General features: G+C 36.6%; 1 protein-coding gene across 1 annotated transcript in view; it reads right to left on the bottom strand.

The window, feature by feature from the left end:
• PTN (pleiotrophin) overlaps positions 1–16,410 on the bottom strand; it is a 132,568-nt gene that overhangs the window by 16,489 nt on the left and 99,669 nt on the right. The window contains exons 2-4 of the mRNA XM_027842371.1: positions 9,374–9,489; positions 8,657–8,830; positions 7,353–7,514 (exon numbers count right to left, since the gene is read on the bottom strand). Coding sequence (XP_027698172.1) covers positions 7,353–7,514; positions 8,657–8,830; positions 9,374–9,488 — 451 coding nt within the window. The 5' untranslated portion in view covers position 9,489. The remainder of the gene's footprint in view (positions 1–7,352; positions 7,515–8,656; positions 8,831–9,373; positions 9,490–16,410) is intronic.

Below are 16,410 nucleotides of genomic sequence, written 5' to 3' on the forward strand. Positions count from 1 at the left end.
CATGAGCCCATTTGGGTTTTTTCCTTTTTTGTTTGTTTTGTTTTTTTGGCAAAGGTAACAGAGTGGTTTGCCATTTTATTCTCCAGCTCATTTTACAGAAGAAAAAACTGAAGCAAACAGTTAAGTGACTTGCCCAGGGTCACATAGCTAGTAAGAGTCTGAGGCCAGATTTGAACTCAGAAAGATGAGTCTTCTTGACTGTATATATACACACACACACACACACACACACACATATATATATATACATATATATATATACACACACACATATATATGCACACAGAGTATATGTCCATATATTAGTATACATCAATTGATAATAATATACATCAATTGATATATCTATATATAAAATTATATGTCAATGATATATATATATATGTATATATATATATATCAATTTATGTGTATAACTACATGGATATATCCATAGTTTTATGTGGATATATCAATATATTAAACATGCAATTGTGCATAATTTTAAAATACTACAACATATGTAGGTAGTTTTAAGGTAATGTTTTTTGGTGGGGAGAGGCTTCTCTCAATTCAACTGAATCAATTTTAAAAGCATTTACTTAGTCCCTAGCAAGCTAGGTGGTGCAGTGGATAGAGTACTGGGTCTGGAGTCAGAAAGACCTAAGTTCCAACTGGCATCACATACTTATTAGCTGTGCCACCCTGGGAAAGTCCCTTAGCTTCTGTTTGTCTCAGTTTCCTCAGTTGTAAAATGAGGATAATAATAGCACCTACTTCCTAGGGTTGTGTGAGAATCTAGTGAGATAATATTTGTAAAGAACTTAACACAGTGCCTGGCTCATAGCAGGCACTTCAGAAATGCTTGCTTCCTTCCTTCCTTCTTATATACAAACCTAGTGTTAGACACAGAGAATACAGTGATAGATATGACTTAGACCTGATCTTGAGGTGCTCATAACTTAATCTCTCAAAAGCAGAGAAGTGATTCATGGGATTTGTTTGTTCCATTGATTGAAAATAGTATTACTGAGGTTAAAGTTATGAATTTAATATTCTTCTACAAGTTTGTTTTACTCTGATCCATGGGCATATACTTCCTCTCTAAATGTAGCTAAGAATTTTACCAATGTGTCCCTGATCAAAAGAAGACTAGGGAGAAGAGAATGTGAAAAAACTAGTATAGATTATTACAACTAATAGAAAAGGCAAATGCCCAATTAGAGGTCAGTAGTATCATTTTTGTATACAAAGGATACCAAATTAGTAATATGTAAATACATATGACTAATAGAGTCTCCTAGCCAAAAGAACATGGTAGATTCTGTCTATAAATCCAATTTGCATAGGAAACAAAGATCACAAAACTTTCTATTTACAATTAGGAAAATGGTATCCCTCTATTTCCTGCTCACAGTAGAATTGAGAAGTGAAGGGATGCAGGGTAAAGAGGACTCAGGAAGCCTGAGATCAAATCCTATACCATACTATACCGTAAGAGCTTTATAATGATGGGGAAGTCAATTCAACTCTCAGTGATCCAAGTCATTCTAACACTATATGTATTTGAAGGATTAGCATACAGAAGAAAGATTCAACTTGTTCTATTTGGTACTATAGTGTAAAATCAGGGCAATTGGTAAAATTGTAAAGAAGCAAATTTAGGATTAATATAAAAAAAAAATCTTAACAGAACTATCCAAAAGGTGAATGGGTTACCTCAGGAGGCAGTGAAATCTCCCTTATTAGAGGCTCTTCAAACAGAGCCTCAATAAATATTTGTTAACTATATCATAGTAGATCTTCATTCTTCATTATAGGTTGGACTAGATGACCCCTAAGGTCCTTTCTAACTTTCAAATTCTAATTGTTAAAAGTTACAGGTAAGTTATTGATCTTCATATATGGATGGAATTTCCACACTGGGAGATTCTTACTCTGATGGTCTGGACTTCCTTGTCCTCCCCCTCAACACACACACACATACACACACACACACACACACATACACACACACACATACAAACACACAAGAATACACATACACACACAGTAGAAATTCACCTGAGAATGATCTTAGATTGGCCTACAATAGAGTCAGTTGGAATCTACCTCCATTACCAAGAATGAAGTTATGACCAGCATATTACATATGTGCACTATAAATCTATAATATGCCCTTAAAATGTACAGACTTTCTCTGAGGCAACCCTTGAGGTAACTCTGTGACAATAAGTAGTTCTAGTATTCCTATTTTATACATAATTAAGCTAAGGCTCAAAAAAATTAAGTGATTTGCTAGTTAGCTAGTAAATACCAGAGCTTGGATCTCAACTCAGAGCTCATTACTCCAGATCTAGCATCCCACCTGCCACCTACATGCTTCTCCGTGAAGGACGTACTTTGGGAACCTTGGCACATCATTGTAACTTCAGAAGTTTTCTGCAAATCAAGGTATGCATGTTTTTTGGGAGGGAGAAGGAGAGAAGGTATGAATGGAAAGAGGCCACTTGAGGTATCTATTATGCAAAAAAGGGAGATTTTGGTCTTCCTTCCCATGAATAACTGCTCAAAGTTAACTCCAAAGGACAAAGTAAGAAGTTTCAATAGAAAAAAGAGAAGAATGTGCATAGGGTAAAGGACCAAGGTTCTCTAAAGGCTACCCAGTGGAGGTAGGGACATTGTTCTAGTCTTAATTCAATTCCATTTAGCTCAATAAAGATTAATTGAATGCCAGAATTATGCTAGATGTTGCAAAGAGTACAATAGAAATGAGACAATTCCTGCCCCCAAAAAAGATTATCTGACTAGAGAGTTGAGTATTACCAGCACAAGACATTTAGAGGATGATAAAATATAGTATATAACAGGCAAAGTGCTAAACAGAGTAGAATCACACAACTTAGATGTATAGGATTGACACTAAGTCTTTGGGTCTTCTGGAAGGGGGGTAAGTAGTGATGGCTAGAGTTTTGAAGGAAGACTATATGAAGGTAAAATTTAAGATGAACTCTGTAGAACTTCACAGATTTGGAAAGACAGAGGGGAGAAGTAAGGGCATAAGAGATAGGAAAATAACAGAAAGTAATATGGTAGATAGTAACCAGGTTCCCTGAGCATGTTGGTGTGGGAAGAGAAGGGAGGAACCACAATGAGGACTTTGTTAAAACACAGAAGTACAGTTGAAAAAAAAGAAAAGAAAGTATACTGTGGTGTTGAGATGAGCAGAAAAACACAGAAATACCAAATGAATTGTTTCCATCAGGAGAACCAGAAAGAGAATCCTGAAAGCATGCTCAAGATAAGAGTTTCTCCTTCTGACAAAGAGGAGCAAAATGTTCTAAGAAGGTCCCATCCTGTCTCTTTTGTCAGTTGAAAGAGAAATAATCATCAATTCAAGCACAGTGGCCACGGTGGGGAGTAGCAGATCGGGATTCATTTGCAGGAATTTCTGCCCATCAGAACCTGGCAAAAATGTTTGTCTCCTTCAAATTGTCAGCATAGATTCAAGAGACTTTGAGTGCTTTCAGGCTGCCAGACACTAGCTAGGCTGGGCTACTGTGCACATTTCTATAGGATGTCAAAGCTCATACAATCCAAGGGGAAGGCAGTGAAACTCTTCTGTTATTTTTCAAAGACCCAAGAAAAGACACCCCTTGGCAAAGAGAAAACATCAATGATCACTTTTATGATCCCTCCTTGTTATTTAAGAGCGTGTCCACCAAATGCAATGCCCTATAAACAGCTGGAAGGACAGTCCCCAAACTCAAGTACTTGCTAATCCTTTGATCCTTCCAGTTGAAAAGTCAGACAAAAGAGGGAACTTGGTAAAGTTCCAAAAAGAGCAACAAAAATGGTAGCACTTTTAAAAATAGTCATTTTGAGTAGAAATTAAAATATATTGGGAATTTTTTTTTACAATGCCACTCCAAAAGCTCAGTCTCTTTGACTGTGCTCTGCTTATTTTTTTAAATTATCTTTGTTTTTACATCAGTCGTATGTCCCATTATATTCCTCTCCTTTTTGCTACTAGTCACTTAAAACAATAAATAAAAAAGAAAACAAAACAAAAAGTTCAGCAAAGTCAACCAACATATACATCAAGTCCCACTTGACATACATTGTTCCATATCCATAGTCTCTCAATTCTTTAAAAAAAGAAAGGAGATTGTATGATTCATGTGATAAATTTAACGGCAATGAAAAATTCTTTTTCTATTTTCCCCAGGTTTGAATGGAGTTAGACTTTATTAGCAACTAGAGATATCAATTCAGAAGAGGAGAAAATTCTGGCCATCAATCCTTCTCACATGGTCCTACCTTGTACAAGTAAAAAGAAAGGGGTATAAATGGAGTACTTTGACTGACATAGAAAGTCATGGAATTATAGAGTTGGAAGAAACCTCAGAGATCATGTAGTCCAACTGCCCCACCTAACAGATGACAAACATCTGTTTGATGTGGTTCAAGGACTTGCCCTGTGTTAGATAATCACTGGGTGAAAGCCCAGTAGCAGAGTCATGACTGGAATTCTGTTGTTCATAAGAATGGACCCCAAAATCTGAAATAGTTTTAGAGAGAAATGTATTAGGCCGTTTGGCAGAGAAGAGAGAGCCAGAAAAGGAGTAGCTCTGTCTACCCAAATTCTGGAAGATTTACATTATATAGGATTTTAGCAAAGGTTTCCCCCACAGAAACTCCATGTACCATAGTTACACACTTAAGCAATTTTGCCAAGAGGGCAGCCTAAAAGCAAGGTAGATTAAGATAGATATGAGTAACACAAAATAGAAGTTTGAGGTGAACTTCTCAAGAGTTCCTGGGTATAGTAACCCAAAAGAAGAATGCTTTGGATGGATCTGGGGCCTGGGGGAATTGGAAATACCTTCAGCCATCTCTGGCACTCATTCCTAGAGAGTTACTGGTGTCAAGCTACATTTTGGCTATGGATAACCTTTAATCACATGAGGTTGGATTTAAACAGTATAATAAATTTTCCCAAACAATATAATAAATTTCAACATTCATTACCTTTAAGGTTACCCTTGGAGGTTCAACCAGGTCAATTTTGGAAATTAAATTCTACAAGTCTATACACCCAAAGTATTTTCTTCCCATAAAAATTTAAAAAAAAAACATGGAGAAGAATTTGTGCCTATGGTTGATTTAGGTTTTTCTCAACTACTGATTAGAGCAAAGAAAAAAATATGTCAGAAAAGTTTAAAGTTAATCCTAAGGTTAAAAATGAAAAAAAGCAAAGATTATTGTTTTCACTAATAGACATGAGACTATCATAAGCACACAATCTACCTATACCATCTTTCATGTTAGACTTGTATTTAATCTAAAAACATCTGGCTCAGTGGGAAATCTATTTGATGCCCATGAAGCAAATCATCTGAGACACTACACTGCCTCTACTCCTGGTATAAATTATTCCCAGTACTTTGTGCCTGATGCTGTAACAGAATTCATTAGTAAGCTCAATTGATTAGGAGAAAAATGAGTGTCTGGTATTAACAAGAGTCTGTGACAAAAAGAAGAGAGTTGCTTTGTGACCTCAGAAGATTGACTATGAAATGGGTAACTGCTCTGTTTTGTGTATTTGGAGATGCTACACTACCCTCTCCTGTCTCTTTCAAGTATGACCAATAACTTTGCAAACTCTAGGCCTAACTCAGTGCAGATACTCTAACTAAGCAATCCTGTATCAAATTCCATCAAAAGACATTGAAAATGACCCAAAATATGCCCACTGGAAAGATTTTAACCTATGGTTATTTACGATATGGTAGACTGAACCAAAAACTTAACTTATGTTGTATCTTTAATAATACATTGCACTTGGTCAAAAAGTCCTTCCTTTGAAATTTACAGAAGAAAAAGAAAAGTGGGAAATATTCAGCAGTCTAACCAAAGTAGAGATCTCACTTCATTGAGTCGACACCATAGAATGCCCTTTCTAACTAATTCCCCTCTTTCCCTTCCATAAACTTACTGGATCATAATCTTTTCTCTCTATCTTCTTTGTATCTACTCACTCTCTCCCATTCATTGAACCCTCATCTTCTCTAACTTAATAACTTTCACAGTTTCTCCTCCAACCACCAAAATGATCACTGGTCCTCTCAGTGACAATATATACAGTGCCTACCACAGTACCATACACATAACACATGTTTGTTGAATGAATCACATTTGTTTTCATATAATTTATTAGAGCAACAAAATAGCTCTGTTAATATTTCTTGCTTCCATAGCAAAGATGTGCTGAATTTCTCTGGTACTTTTCCCTTGGTTTTTTTAATCTGTTTCTTACATTTTTATATGTTTTAATCAATGAATATTCTTGTTTTCTTTGATTAGATAATCCATTTATGGATGGTGACATGAGCAATAGTGTTTTTATGTCCACTGCCAGATACATACACACACACACACACACACACACACACACACACACATACCAGCTGCCAGGAATAACCTGAGGTTCTAGATATCTTCAATTCCAAAATTCCTCAGCCACTATAAACAAGCAAAGCCTTCACTTGTCTGAAATGATCAGCTTGAAATTGATGAAATCTGGGAGGGAAATGGCATAAAATTGGCAAACCCACCTGGAGAAAATTGTTTCAAGGGTGTGAAATATTCCTTTAGTGGCCCCTATCCACAATATTGATAAGTTTTGTTTTGTTTTGTTTTTCAGTTTGGAGACTTTTTTTGGTTTTTCTTTTGTAATATTTATTTGCAAAGTGCTATACAATTATTTTTTTAAAAGTTGCTTGTTAAGTAGCACCATGATCTCAGAAGAATTAAAATAATAGATAATGCCAATGATATTTTGTGCTATAGGTATAAGAAGGCTGACACTTGTTATCAACAACTTGCATATCAGAAGTGATGGGACAGATATTATTGAGGATGCTGATTAGAAAAGCAGGTGCACTAATTATGTTCTATCAATAGGATATGTGGACAGCCTAAATGTGGTATTATTAAACCATGAAGAGCTAAAGAGAGAAATGAAAAGAGATCTCCAAGATGTTATGTATCTATTCTTTATGAAGGATTCATATAAATACATAAGTATAAATATATTTATAAATACATCTCTATTGTCTATTGTGTCTAAAAATATGTAGATAAGAATCATAAAAATAAGAAGGTTTAAAGGAGGAGTTTTTATCTGCATGAGGTTGTCATCTGACAACAGTATCTACAGACAATCTCACTATTGTTTGGGACTCCTCTAGCTCTTCTTTTACTAAGAAAATTCCTAAAACTTCTCTCTAAATTATCTGGATTCTCATATATCCAGATCTTAAATAACTCCAATAAACCCAGAAGGCTATACTGGAATCATCAGAATCTACCTTGTGGCTTGGGTTTGGTAACTTTCCCACATGGCTTGGAGATGGTGACTGTCTTCTGACACTCAGCATTATGAAGAGCTCTCTTCAGGTTTCCTGTTCTTGTCTTCAAGGCAGTGTTTGCATCACACTCTCCCCAGGCCTGAAACTGGTATTTACACTCTGCTAAAAACAAAAAAGGGACCAAAAAGACATTTCAGAATGAGCTCACTACTGCAGAGTGAAAATAAAGAAATATTTCAGATTTCCAACAGATAGGTCTTTAGGTCCCATCCTAAGGAATTTAAGTACAAAAATGTCTCATCGTTCTCTACTAAGTATACGTGCCCCTTGTGCTCAGTGCCAATAAATCACACATTTTGTACAGTATTTTCATCCATAAAAGGTAACTATATACAGGGCTCATTCTGAAGTGATGAGATATGATACATATTATAGAAAGGCCCAGAGAGAAAAATTGTTTAATTTTGTGCCCCTGGCTAGGAAGGACTCAAGATTTTGGAGGTAGAGGGAGCTGTTCACTAGGAGTTCAACATTAAACTTAGGAGTATAAAGATTGGGAAATTCATCCTAAGAAAGAAGGGAAGAGACACCAATGGATAATGCACCCTTTGATTGCAAAGATTCCACTTCTGTCATATGCCCCTAAGCAATACAAAGACCAGAAAGCCCCAAATATACCATAATTTTTGTTGCTTTGGATTTTTTTTATTGTTTTATTTGTTGTTTTTGTTGTTGCAAAGAACTGAAAACAAAGTAAATGCCCATTGATTGGGCAAAGGCTAAAAAAAAATTATTACATGTTTGTAAGGATTATTGCCTTGCCATAAGATATGAAAAAGATAAAGAATTCAGAAAAAAACATAAGACATGAAATGATATGCAGTGAAGTAACCAATATATATAATTACTATAATGACAAAAAAATGAAAAAAATGAAAATGAACATTATATAGTCATAATGTCCCTGGAGAAAAAATGAAAATAAAAGTACTTACTCTTCCTTTCATGGAAGAGGTGAGAGATTATGAGTATAAAATGTTGCAAACACCAGATAAAATCAGTGTGTTAGTTGGTTTTGCTAAACTCTTTTTTTATCTTTTCTAAATTATTGTTATAAGGGAAGGAGAAAGAGAAGTATGTTCAGAAATTATTGTGATGTAAAAACAAAATGTATCCCAAAATTAGATTAATATAATGAATCACTGTACCATTAAAGAATCTCTATCAAAAATTTAAGGAAATGAGTGGGGAAAATACTCTAATTTAAGAAAAATAGAAAATGAAAAGATGATACTTATATTTACCTCCAAATTGTTTCTTCCAGTTGCATGGGATCTTACATCTTTGGGTCTTCATGGTTTGTTTGCACTCTGCACCAGTCCGGGTGCCCTCCCGGGTACCCAGCCCACAATCCCCACTGGTCGGGACGCACACACTCCACTGCCATTCCCCACAGTCTGATTTCTTCACCTTTTTTTCTAAAAGAATTGGAAAGGGAATAAACAGCACTCAAGCAAGCTTCTTTAAGCACACAACCTTCTCAAGTACCCTCCTGACCTTCTGGAATGTGCCATAAAAAAAGTGTGTTGGGTGGGAAGTGGCCAATATGTAGAATTAACGATCCAAAGCAGTAAACACTTAATAAGAAAGCAATACCTGCAATCAGATTAACTGTCACAATCAAGTTACTTCCCTTTTGCTAGGATTCAGTTCTATCTTTAGAATAGCACGATTTACCAGAAAGAGTATTTGCTCTGGAGTCAAAGAACCTGAATTCAAATCCTGTCTATACGACTTTATAAGTCATATCACCATTCTGGGCCTCATTTGCTTCATGTGTAAAAAGGGTAAGTTGGTCTAGAAGACTTCTACAATCCCTCCAGTTCTAAATCTTTGCTCCTCCTTGATGTAGGATTATACTGAAAAGGACTGCTGTTGCCCACCCTTTTGTGACCTTTGGGAATAAGGAGTGTTGCTAGCTAACACACTTTCCCTTAGATCCAAGAGGATTTTTTACTTGCCTGGTTTCTCTTTCTTGCCAGCTTCAGCAATGTCCACAGCTGCCAAAATGAAAATGAAGGCCAGGAAGGCAGCTGCAAATTTTCGACGCTGCTGTTGCTGCTGTTGTGGCTGCATTCTGGGGGTTAACAGAGAAGAAAGCGGTGTCAAGTTAAATCAGGCAGGGGAGCTGATTGAACTCCATGATGAAAGAATTTCACTCTCCATTTCTGGAAGATTGGATCCCAGCAAGATTGGTATTAATTATATTTGTCCAATTTTCATCTTTTTCTCTATGAGAGCTACTAAACCAAAAGCTCTTCTGCAATTAGCTAAGTATTCTCTCGTAGAATGCAATACACTCCCTACACATGACTTTATAGACAATCATTTGTTAAATAGCATTCAGAGACTATAGAGGTGCTAATGGGAGAGGCTTTCCTCCCTGTAAGTTAGTTGCTAGCTCATTGGCATAGAAATTAATTCAATTTAATAAGCATTGTTTCAGTGATTGTATTTGCAAGGTGACGTACCAGACACTAGAAATACAGAGAAAAAAAATGAAATACTCCCTGCCCTTAAGGAGCTTCCATTCTACTAGGAGAAACATGGAAATCTCAATGACATCCACTCTGGCTGCCATCTTTGTAAAGTCATGGCTCCTTCTGTAAACTAACTCAGACAATAGTATGACCAGGAGGAGCCCTTTCTCAATCCAAATAGGGTCAATACAGTGCATTGAATTACGAATCAAAGGAACTAAGTTCAAATCCTGGTTCTGCCATTTACCACCTGCATGACCTTGGACAAACTATTTAATATTTCTGGGTCTTGGCTGTCAAATGAGATAGTTGGACAAAATGATTTTTATGGTGCCTTCCAGTTCTACAGATCCAAGCTAATCATGGCACTTCTGTTGTTTGAGTAGTAATTCACATGTGTCTTTAAAAAATAAAATATATAGCTCATTTGAGGATATCATGTTTATTTTGCATCTGGAGACATAACTTTAGTCTCTAGAATCTAGAGTATCATCAATATTTCCTGATGAATCAAAGAGTGGAAGAAAGAAGGCAAGAGGTGAGAAACAGCTAACAGTTCTATAGTGCTTTAAGATTTGTAAGCATCTCCTAGGTTATCTCACTGGATTCTCACAACAGCTCTGTGAGCGTGGTACAATCATTATCAATGAGGAAACAGATGCTAAGAAAGTTAGATAACCTGTCCATTGTTAGACAGCTAGTACAATGCCTAAGGCAGGATTTGAACCCTTCCTCGCTCATTGTACCACTTAGCTACCATAAGTACATTTGATCCCACTTGTGGAAAGGAATTTAAGAGACTTAGGAGTCTATCCTTGGCATTAGTATTGACTACATTGGGAACCACAGACAAGTCACAACCTATCTGATCTGTTTTCCTACTGGTGAGATGGAACAATTGTTCATGTCTTCTCTGGTCCTCAGTTTCCTAAACTGTAAATAATAGCTGTCCTTAGAGGCCCCTTACAGCTCTGCATCTGTGATTCTGTGTTCTCCCCCACAATTTCACAGGAGATCTCATGAGGTAAAAGGGGTGAAATACCTTGAATCCTTTTGGAACAAGAAAACTACTATGTATATTTAAGTACTTTCTCTTACCTTTCCCAAAGAGAGAGGTAGAATTTGAATGTGTTCCATTTTAAAATGTTATCCAGAGCTTCATATGAAAAGCCCAGTTTACACTCATTTTTACTGCCTTTCTCCAATGTAGCAAAGACAAGCACACTGGAAGACCTGGCCGTACTAGAAGTCTTCTAAACTCCTTCAGTTCCACAGCAGATTTCTCACACATGTGAAAGAGTTCCAGATCTCAGTGAGCTGAAGTCCCAAAGTGTCTTCATTCAGAAGCCTCTCCTAAGGTCTGAGACCATTGGTGGCAGCTGAGGACTGCCATTTTACTGTTCCCCATATGCCTATGGGATCTGTTCAGTCAAAGCCAAATCCAATCCCTGCTAATCTGACCAGCTAATAAAAACTTTTGAATCAACTACAATTTATAAAATGAGGGAAATAAAAAGGAATTTATTCCAACCATCTTGAAGTTAGGTCAAATAACCGGATGTCTTAACAGACTTGATAAGTCCTAGACACATGGACAGTCACATGCTACTCTCCAGCTATTCTGTTTTTTTTTTAATATTCTATTTTCCCCTAATTACATGTAAAAATGATTTTTAACATTCTCTTTGTATATTTTGAGTTCCAAATTCTCTCCCTCACTACCCCCTCCCTGAGAAGGCAAGCACTTTGATATAGGTTATACATGTGCAGTCATGCAAAATAGATTTCCATATTAGTCATATTGTGAAAGAAAACACACACAAAAAAAACAAGAAAAATAAAGGTGTTTTGTTTTGTTTCATTTAAGTATGCTTCGATCTCCATTCAGATTCCATCAGCTCTTTTTCTGGAGGTGGATAACATTTTTTCATCATGAATCCTTCAGAATTGTCTTGGATCACTGTATTGCTGAGAATCAGCTATTCACTTTTTGACATTTTGAACATCTGACATCCGGCTTTGGAGATGCCTAATTATTCAAATACTCCCCACTCCTGCTCTAGATCACTCCTTGGTCTCATTCTGGTTCTTTAATCATAACACAATTTAGTCACCCAAGGCCAGGACTTTGTTTTGTAATCTTTTTTATTGCAATCTTGTAATCTTTAGAAATTAGAAAGGCATCTTAGCAGAGTAAATATAGGATTCCACTTTGACTGAGGAAGTCTTGATTTCAAAATACTACTTTTGACACATACCAGTTGTGTACCATTAAAGGCAACGGCAGCTAGGTGGCATAGTGAATGGAGTGCTGGGCTTGAAGTCCAGAAGATCCGAGTTTAAATCTTGCCTCAGACATCTACAAATTATGTGACCCTGGGTGTGTTACTCAGCCTAACCACAGTTTACTACCACATAAAATGGGGATAATAATAACACCCATCTTATGGTGTTGTGGTGAAGATCAAATGAGAAAATACAAATATTTTTATTATTATATTAATATAGTTATTATTATTATCACAAAGGAAGTTGCTATATTTCCACAGCTGAAGTTCCCAACAGCAATGAAATCACAGGTCCCCTCCAAAAAAATGACCTATTTAAGCATGCTCTCTTCTCTTCTCCCCATTATTAGGAAACAAGTATTTATTAAGAGTTTACTATGTGGCACACACTATACTAAGTGCTTTGTAAGTATAATCTCATTTGATATTCACAACAACCCTGTTAGGTCGGTGCTATTATTATCCCCATTTTACATCTGAGGATCCTAAAGTAGACTTGAGAGATAAGTGACTTGCCCAGGGTCACATATCTAGTGTCTAAGGCTGGATTTGAACTTAGGTCCTCCTGACTCCTGACCTATCCACTGCACCATCTAGTTGCTTTTGGAGCATTATAATGTGCCTTTTAAAGAAAACTGCCTGGAGTATGAGGTACACAATTTGTGGCCTCATGGTGAAGCCAAATGGCTTGCATCGGTACCTAATTCTTGGCCTCACTGTGCTCTGATGAGAGGCATTGTGGTAAGTGGAGGCAGCATGGCTTTGTTTAAAGCTCGATGAATTGGAATTTGGAGATCTGGAATCCGGAGACCCGACAATCAGTTGGTGCATATGTTACAGTGGGGATTTCTTTCATGGCTAGGTTAGGGGCCAGAGTAAGGAAGAGACAAGCAAGTCATATGGAAGAATACTCTTGCTTCTTGAATTGATTCAGGACATTTCAGAATCTGATAAAATGGTGAGCTTGTCTCGGGCTTCTTGACTAATAATACTTACATTGAAATAGGTATAAAGACCACAACCTCATGAAGTTAAGTGTTCTCTTAAGGGAAAGACATTATTATCTCCATTTTACAGAAGAAGACATTTATGCTTAGAGGGTTCAAGTAACAAAGAGGATCCAGTGGAAGAATTTGAACCCAGGTCTTCCTAAAGCCAAGTTTGGCAATCTGTTCACCACAGCAAGCTACCTTGAAAGCAGAGCCTATACTATATCCCTCTGCTTTTGTATCCCCAGTGCCTAGTCCAGCGCTCTGCGGAAAGAACAGACTTTTTAAAAAATTAAACTGAATTATAAATTGCTTTTCCGGAATAAGATACTATCCAGCTCCACCTAGTTACCCCACATCACCCCAGGGCTCTATTCAGTAGAGTGAGCAGTGAAAGTTTAAGAATCATAAAAGTTTTCGTATCCTGAACTATCTCACTCTTGGGATAAACCTGCCTTGTGATTTTATAGGCAAAGAAAATGAATCCTTTCAATGAAGCCTATTTGAAAGAAAGGAGTTTGGGGGTTTAGAGCAGAATGATTATTTTTTTTAATCTCTTAAAAATCAAGTGAGCCAAAACAATACCCAATTAACAGGCCCTAAGCCTCTGTGTTCTACTAAGTAAAGGAGTAATTAGTTTCGTTACAGATAAGACCTCCCCTTGCTTAGGATATTTGCATAGTTGATTGCGCGTTTGTCTCCTGAACCAAGGGAAGGCAAGAGCCTCACTGCATATGCCTTAACCCTTCCTGTTCCCCAAATGAAACGATACTAGAGGACACTTAATGCCCCAGGTATTAACCTTCAACCCAGCAGAAATATGTGAACAGCATAATTCAACTGGCATTCTTACTGTATACTTAACCTTGAGAAAGTCATAACTTTCAGGACCCTTTCACCACCTGGTTAGGCTGTCCTCTCTAGGTTATCATGGCATGGCTCTTTCTTTGTTCTCTTCTTAATTTTCTGTTCTCTTATTCTCAAAATGCCTCGGTCTTCTCTGGAGGATTATAATCCATGTTATGTCCATTATTCAGTAAATCAATCCCTTTACTCAGTAAATTCTAGTGAATCCCAATCATCTCTTCAACTGAACCCGGTTTAGCTTTTAAAGCTCCTCACAAATTGGGCCAGTCCTTCTTTGATAGATTCATTGTACCCGATTCCCTTCTACACACTCTATGATATAGTAACCGTGGCCTTCTTGCTGCTCCTCACACAAGACACTTCATCTCTCTTCTCCATACCTTTGCCTGGGCCATTGTCCTACATGCCTGGAATGCTCTCCATCCTCACTTTTCTAGTTTCCTTCCAGACTCATTCTGAGTACCAACTTTCTAAGGTTTCACACACATAGATACACACACACATACACACACACACACACACACAAACACATACTCATTTACTCACACACCAACTGTTAATGCCTTCCCCTCCAAGGTTTCCATTTTATGTTTGTTTTGTATGACCCATTTAAGGCATCTAAGTGGCACAGTGGACAGAGCCGAACCTGGAGTCAAGAAGACTCATCTTCCTAAATTCAAATCCAGCCTCAGACACTTACTAGCTGTGTGACCCTGGGCAAGTCACTTGCCCCTATTTGCCTCAATTTCCTCATCTGTAAACTGAGCTGGAAAAGGAAATGTCAAAACACTCTAGTGTCTTTGTCAAGAAAACCCCAAAAAAGTCAGACACAACTAAAACCAATAAACAAAATAGACATATGTATGAGTATGTTGTCAGTTCTACCATAATAAGGAGTAAACTCTTTTAAGGCAAAGACTGTTTTCTTTTCATCTTTGTATTCTCTTCACCTAGCACAATGCCTGGCATTTGGTAACACTTGCTTATTGATTAACTCTCAGTTTTCTCACACATAAAATGAAGAAGTTGGACTAGAAAATTTCTAAGGTCCCTTTCAGCTCTGAATCCTTATCTATAGCCCCAATCTTCAGGGATGAGCATTATTCCAGGTTAAAGTAAAATTATATGTTTGTATATATATATCTTATTTTAAAAATAAAAGATAGTATTCTCAACAAGCAGGCATAACACATACGTACTGTATAATCCACTGAGAGAAATGGATTAATACAGAGAGAAATCTGAAGGCCCAGAAAAAAATAGACAAAACTTTGGAAAATCAAATTGAGTATTTTTTTAAAATTTATTTTATAATATTTTTCAACTTAGGGAAGAGAAAATTCCTTTAAGAAAATTTTCAAATATTTCAAATATTATTCAAATATTTCAAAATGGACATCAGAAGAAAGAAAAGATTGCCAAAAGGACTCTCTGTCTCTTTAACTGTTGTTCATTTAGATAACAGCTAAGAAGAAATCAGAGTATATTCATATATACACACACTGTCTGTTTTGAAGTATCAGAATATATTCTACTAGAGATTAAATCTGCTTAAGATAGGATTTGGAAGTTATACCATTGATGAGAGATGGATCTCCAATGTCATCTGGTCCAATGTCCTTGTTTTATAGATGAAAAAAGGAGGACTAAAAAGGTTATGACTCAACCTAATCAATGCTATGCCGCATTATAATCAGATTTCAAAATCCCAAAGGTTCACTTTCATTCTACTTGGCGAATTAGCCAGACTGATAAATTGGATGCTTGCTAACTATTTGAGCTAAGACTGGAGCAGCAGTCACATTAACTTACCTGAGTGTCCATCTCCTTATTATAATCATATTATTTTGATATGTGTGCAAACATCATACTTAAGGAATTGGATGCCCCTTGTAACATTATTTTCCCTTAAGACACCTGCAAATCATTGTGATAGAGAAGACTTATGCTGTAGGCTCAGCCATGGTTTTGATGAAGAAATCTTTCAAGACATTCTACTGAAATAAGCTGTGGTACCCGAATGTAATGGAATTCTTGTTCTTCTTGTTGTTCAATCATTTATGTCTGACTCTTTGTAACTCTATTTTGAGTTTTCTTGGCAAAGATATGGCTTGCCATTTCCTTCTCCAGTTCATTTTATAGATGAAGAAACTGAGTCAAACAGGGTTAAGTGAAGTACATTGCTAGTGAAGTCCATCAGAGATGTAAGAGACATTCCTTTTTTTTTTTTCTTTTTTGGTCAGATTTAAAAATTGAATTGAATTATAAATTGCTTTTCCGGAATAAGATACTATCTAGCTCCACCCAGTTACCCCACATCACCCCAGGGCTCTATTCAGTAGAGTGAGCAGTGAAAATTTAAGAATCATAAAAG

The sequence above is a fragment of the Vombatus ursinus genome, unplaced genomic scaffold (assembly GCF_900497805.2).
Source record: "Vombatus ursinus unplaced genomic scaffold, bare-nosed wombat genome assembly UNPS02014870.1, whole genome shotgun sequence".
Classification (NCBI taxonomy): domain Eukaryota; kingdom Metazoa; phylum Chordata; class Mammalia; order Diprotodontia; family Vombatidae; genus Vombatus; species Vombatus ursinus.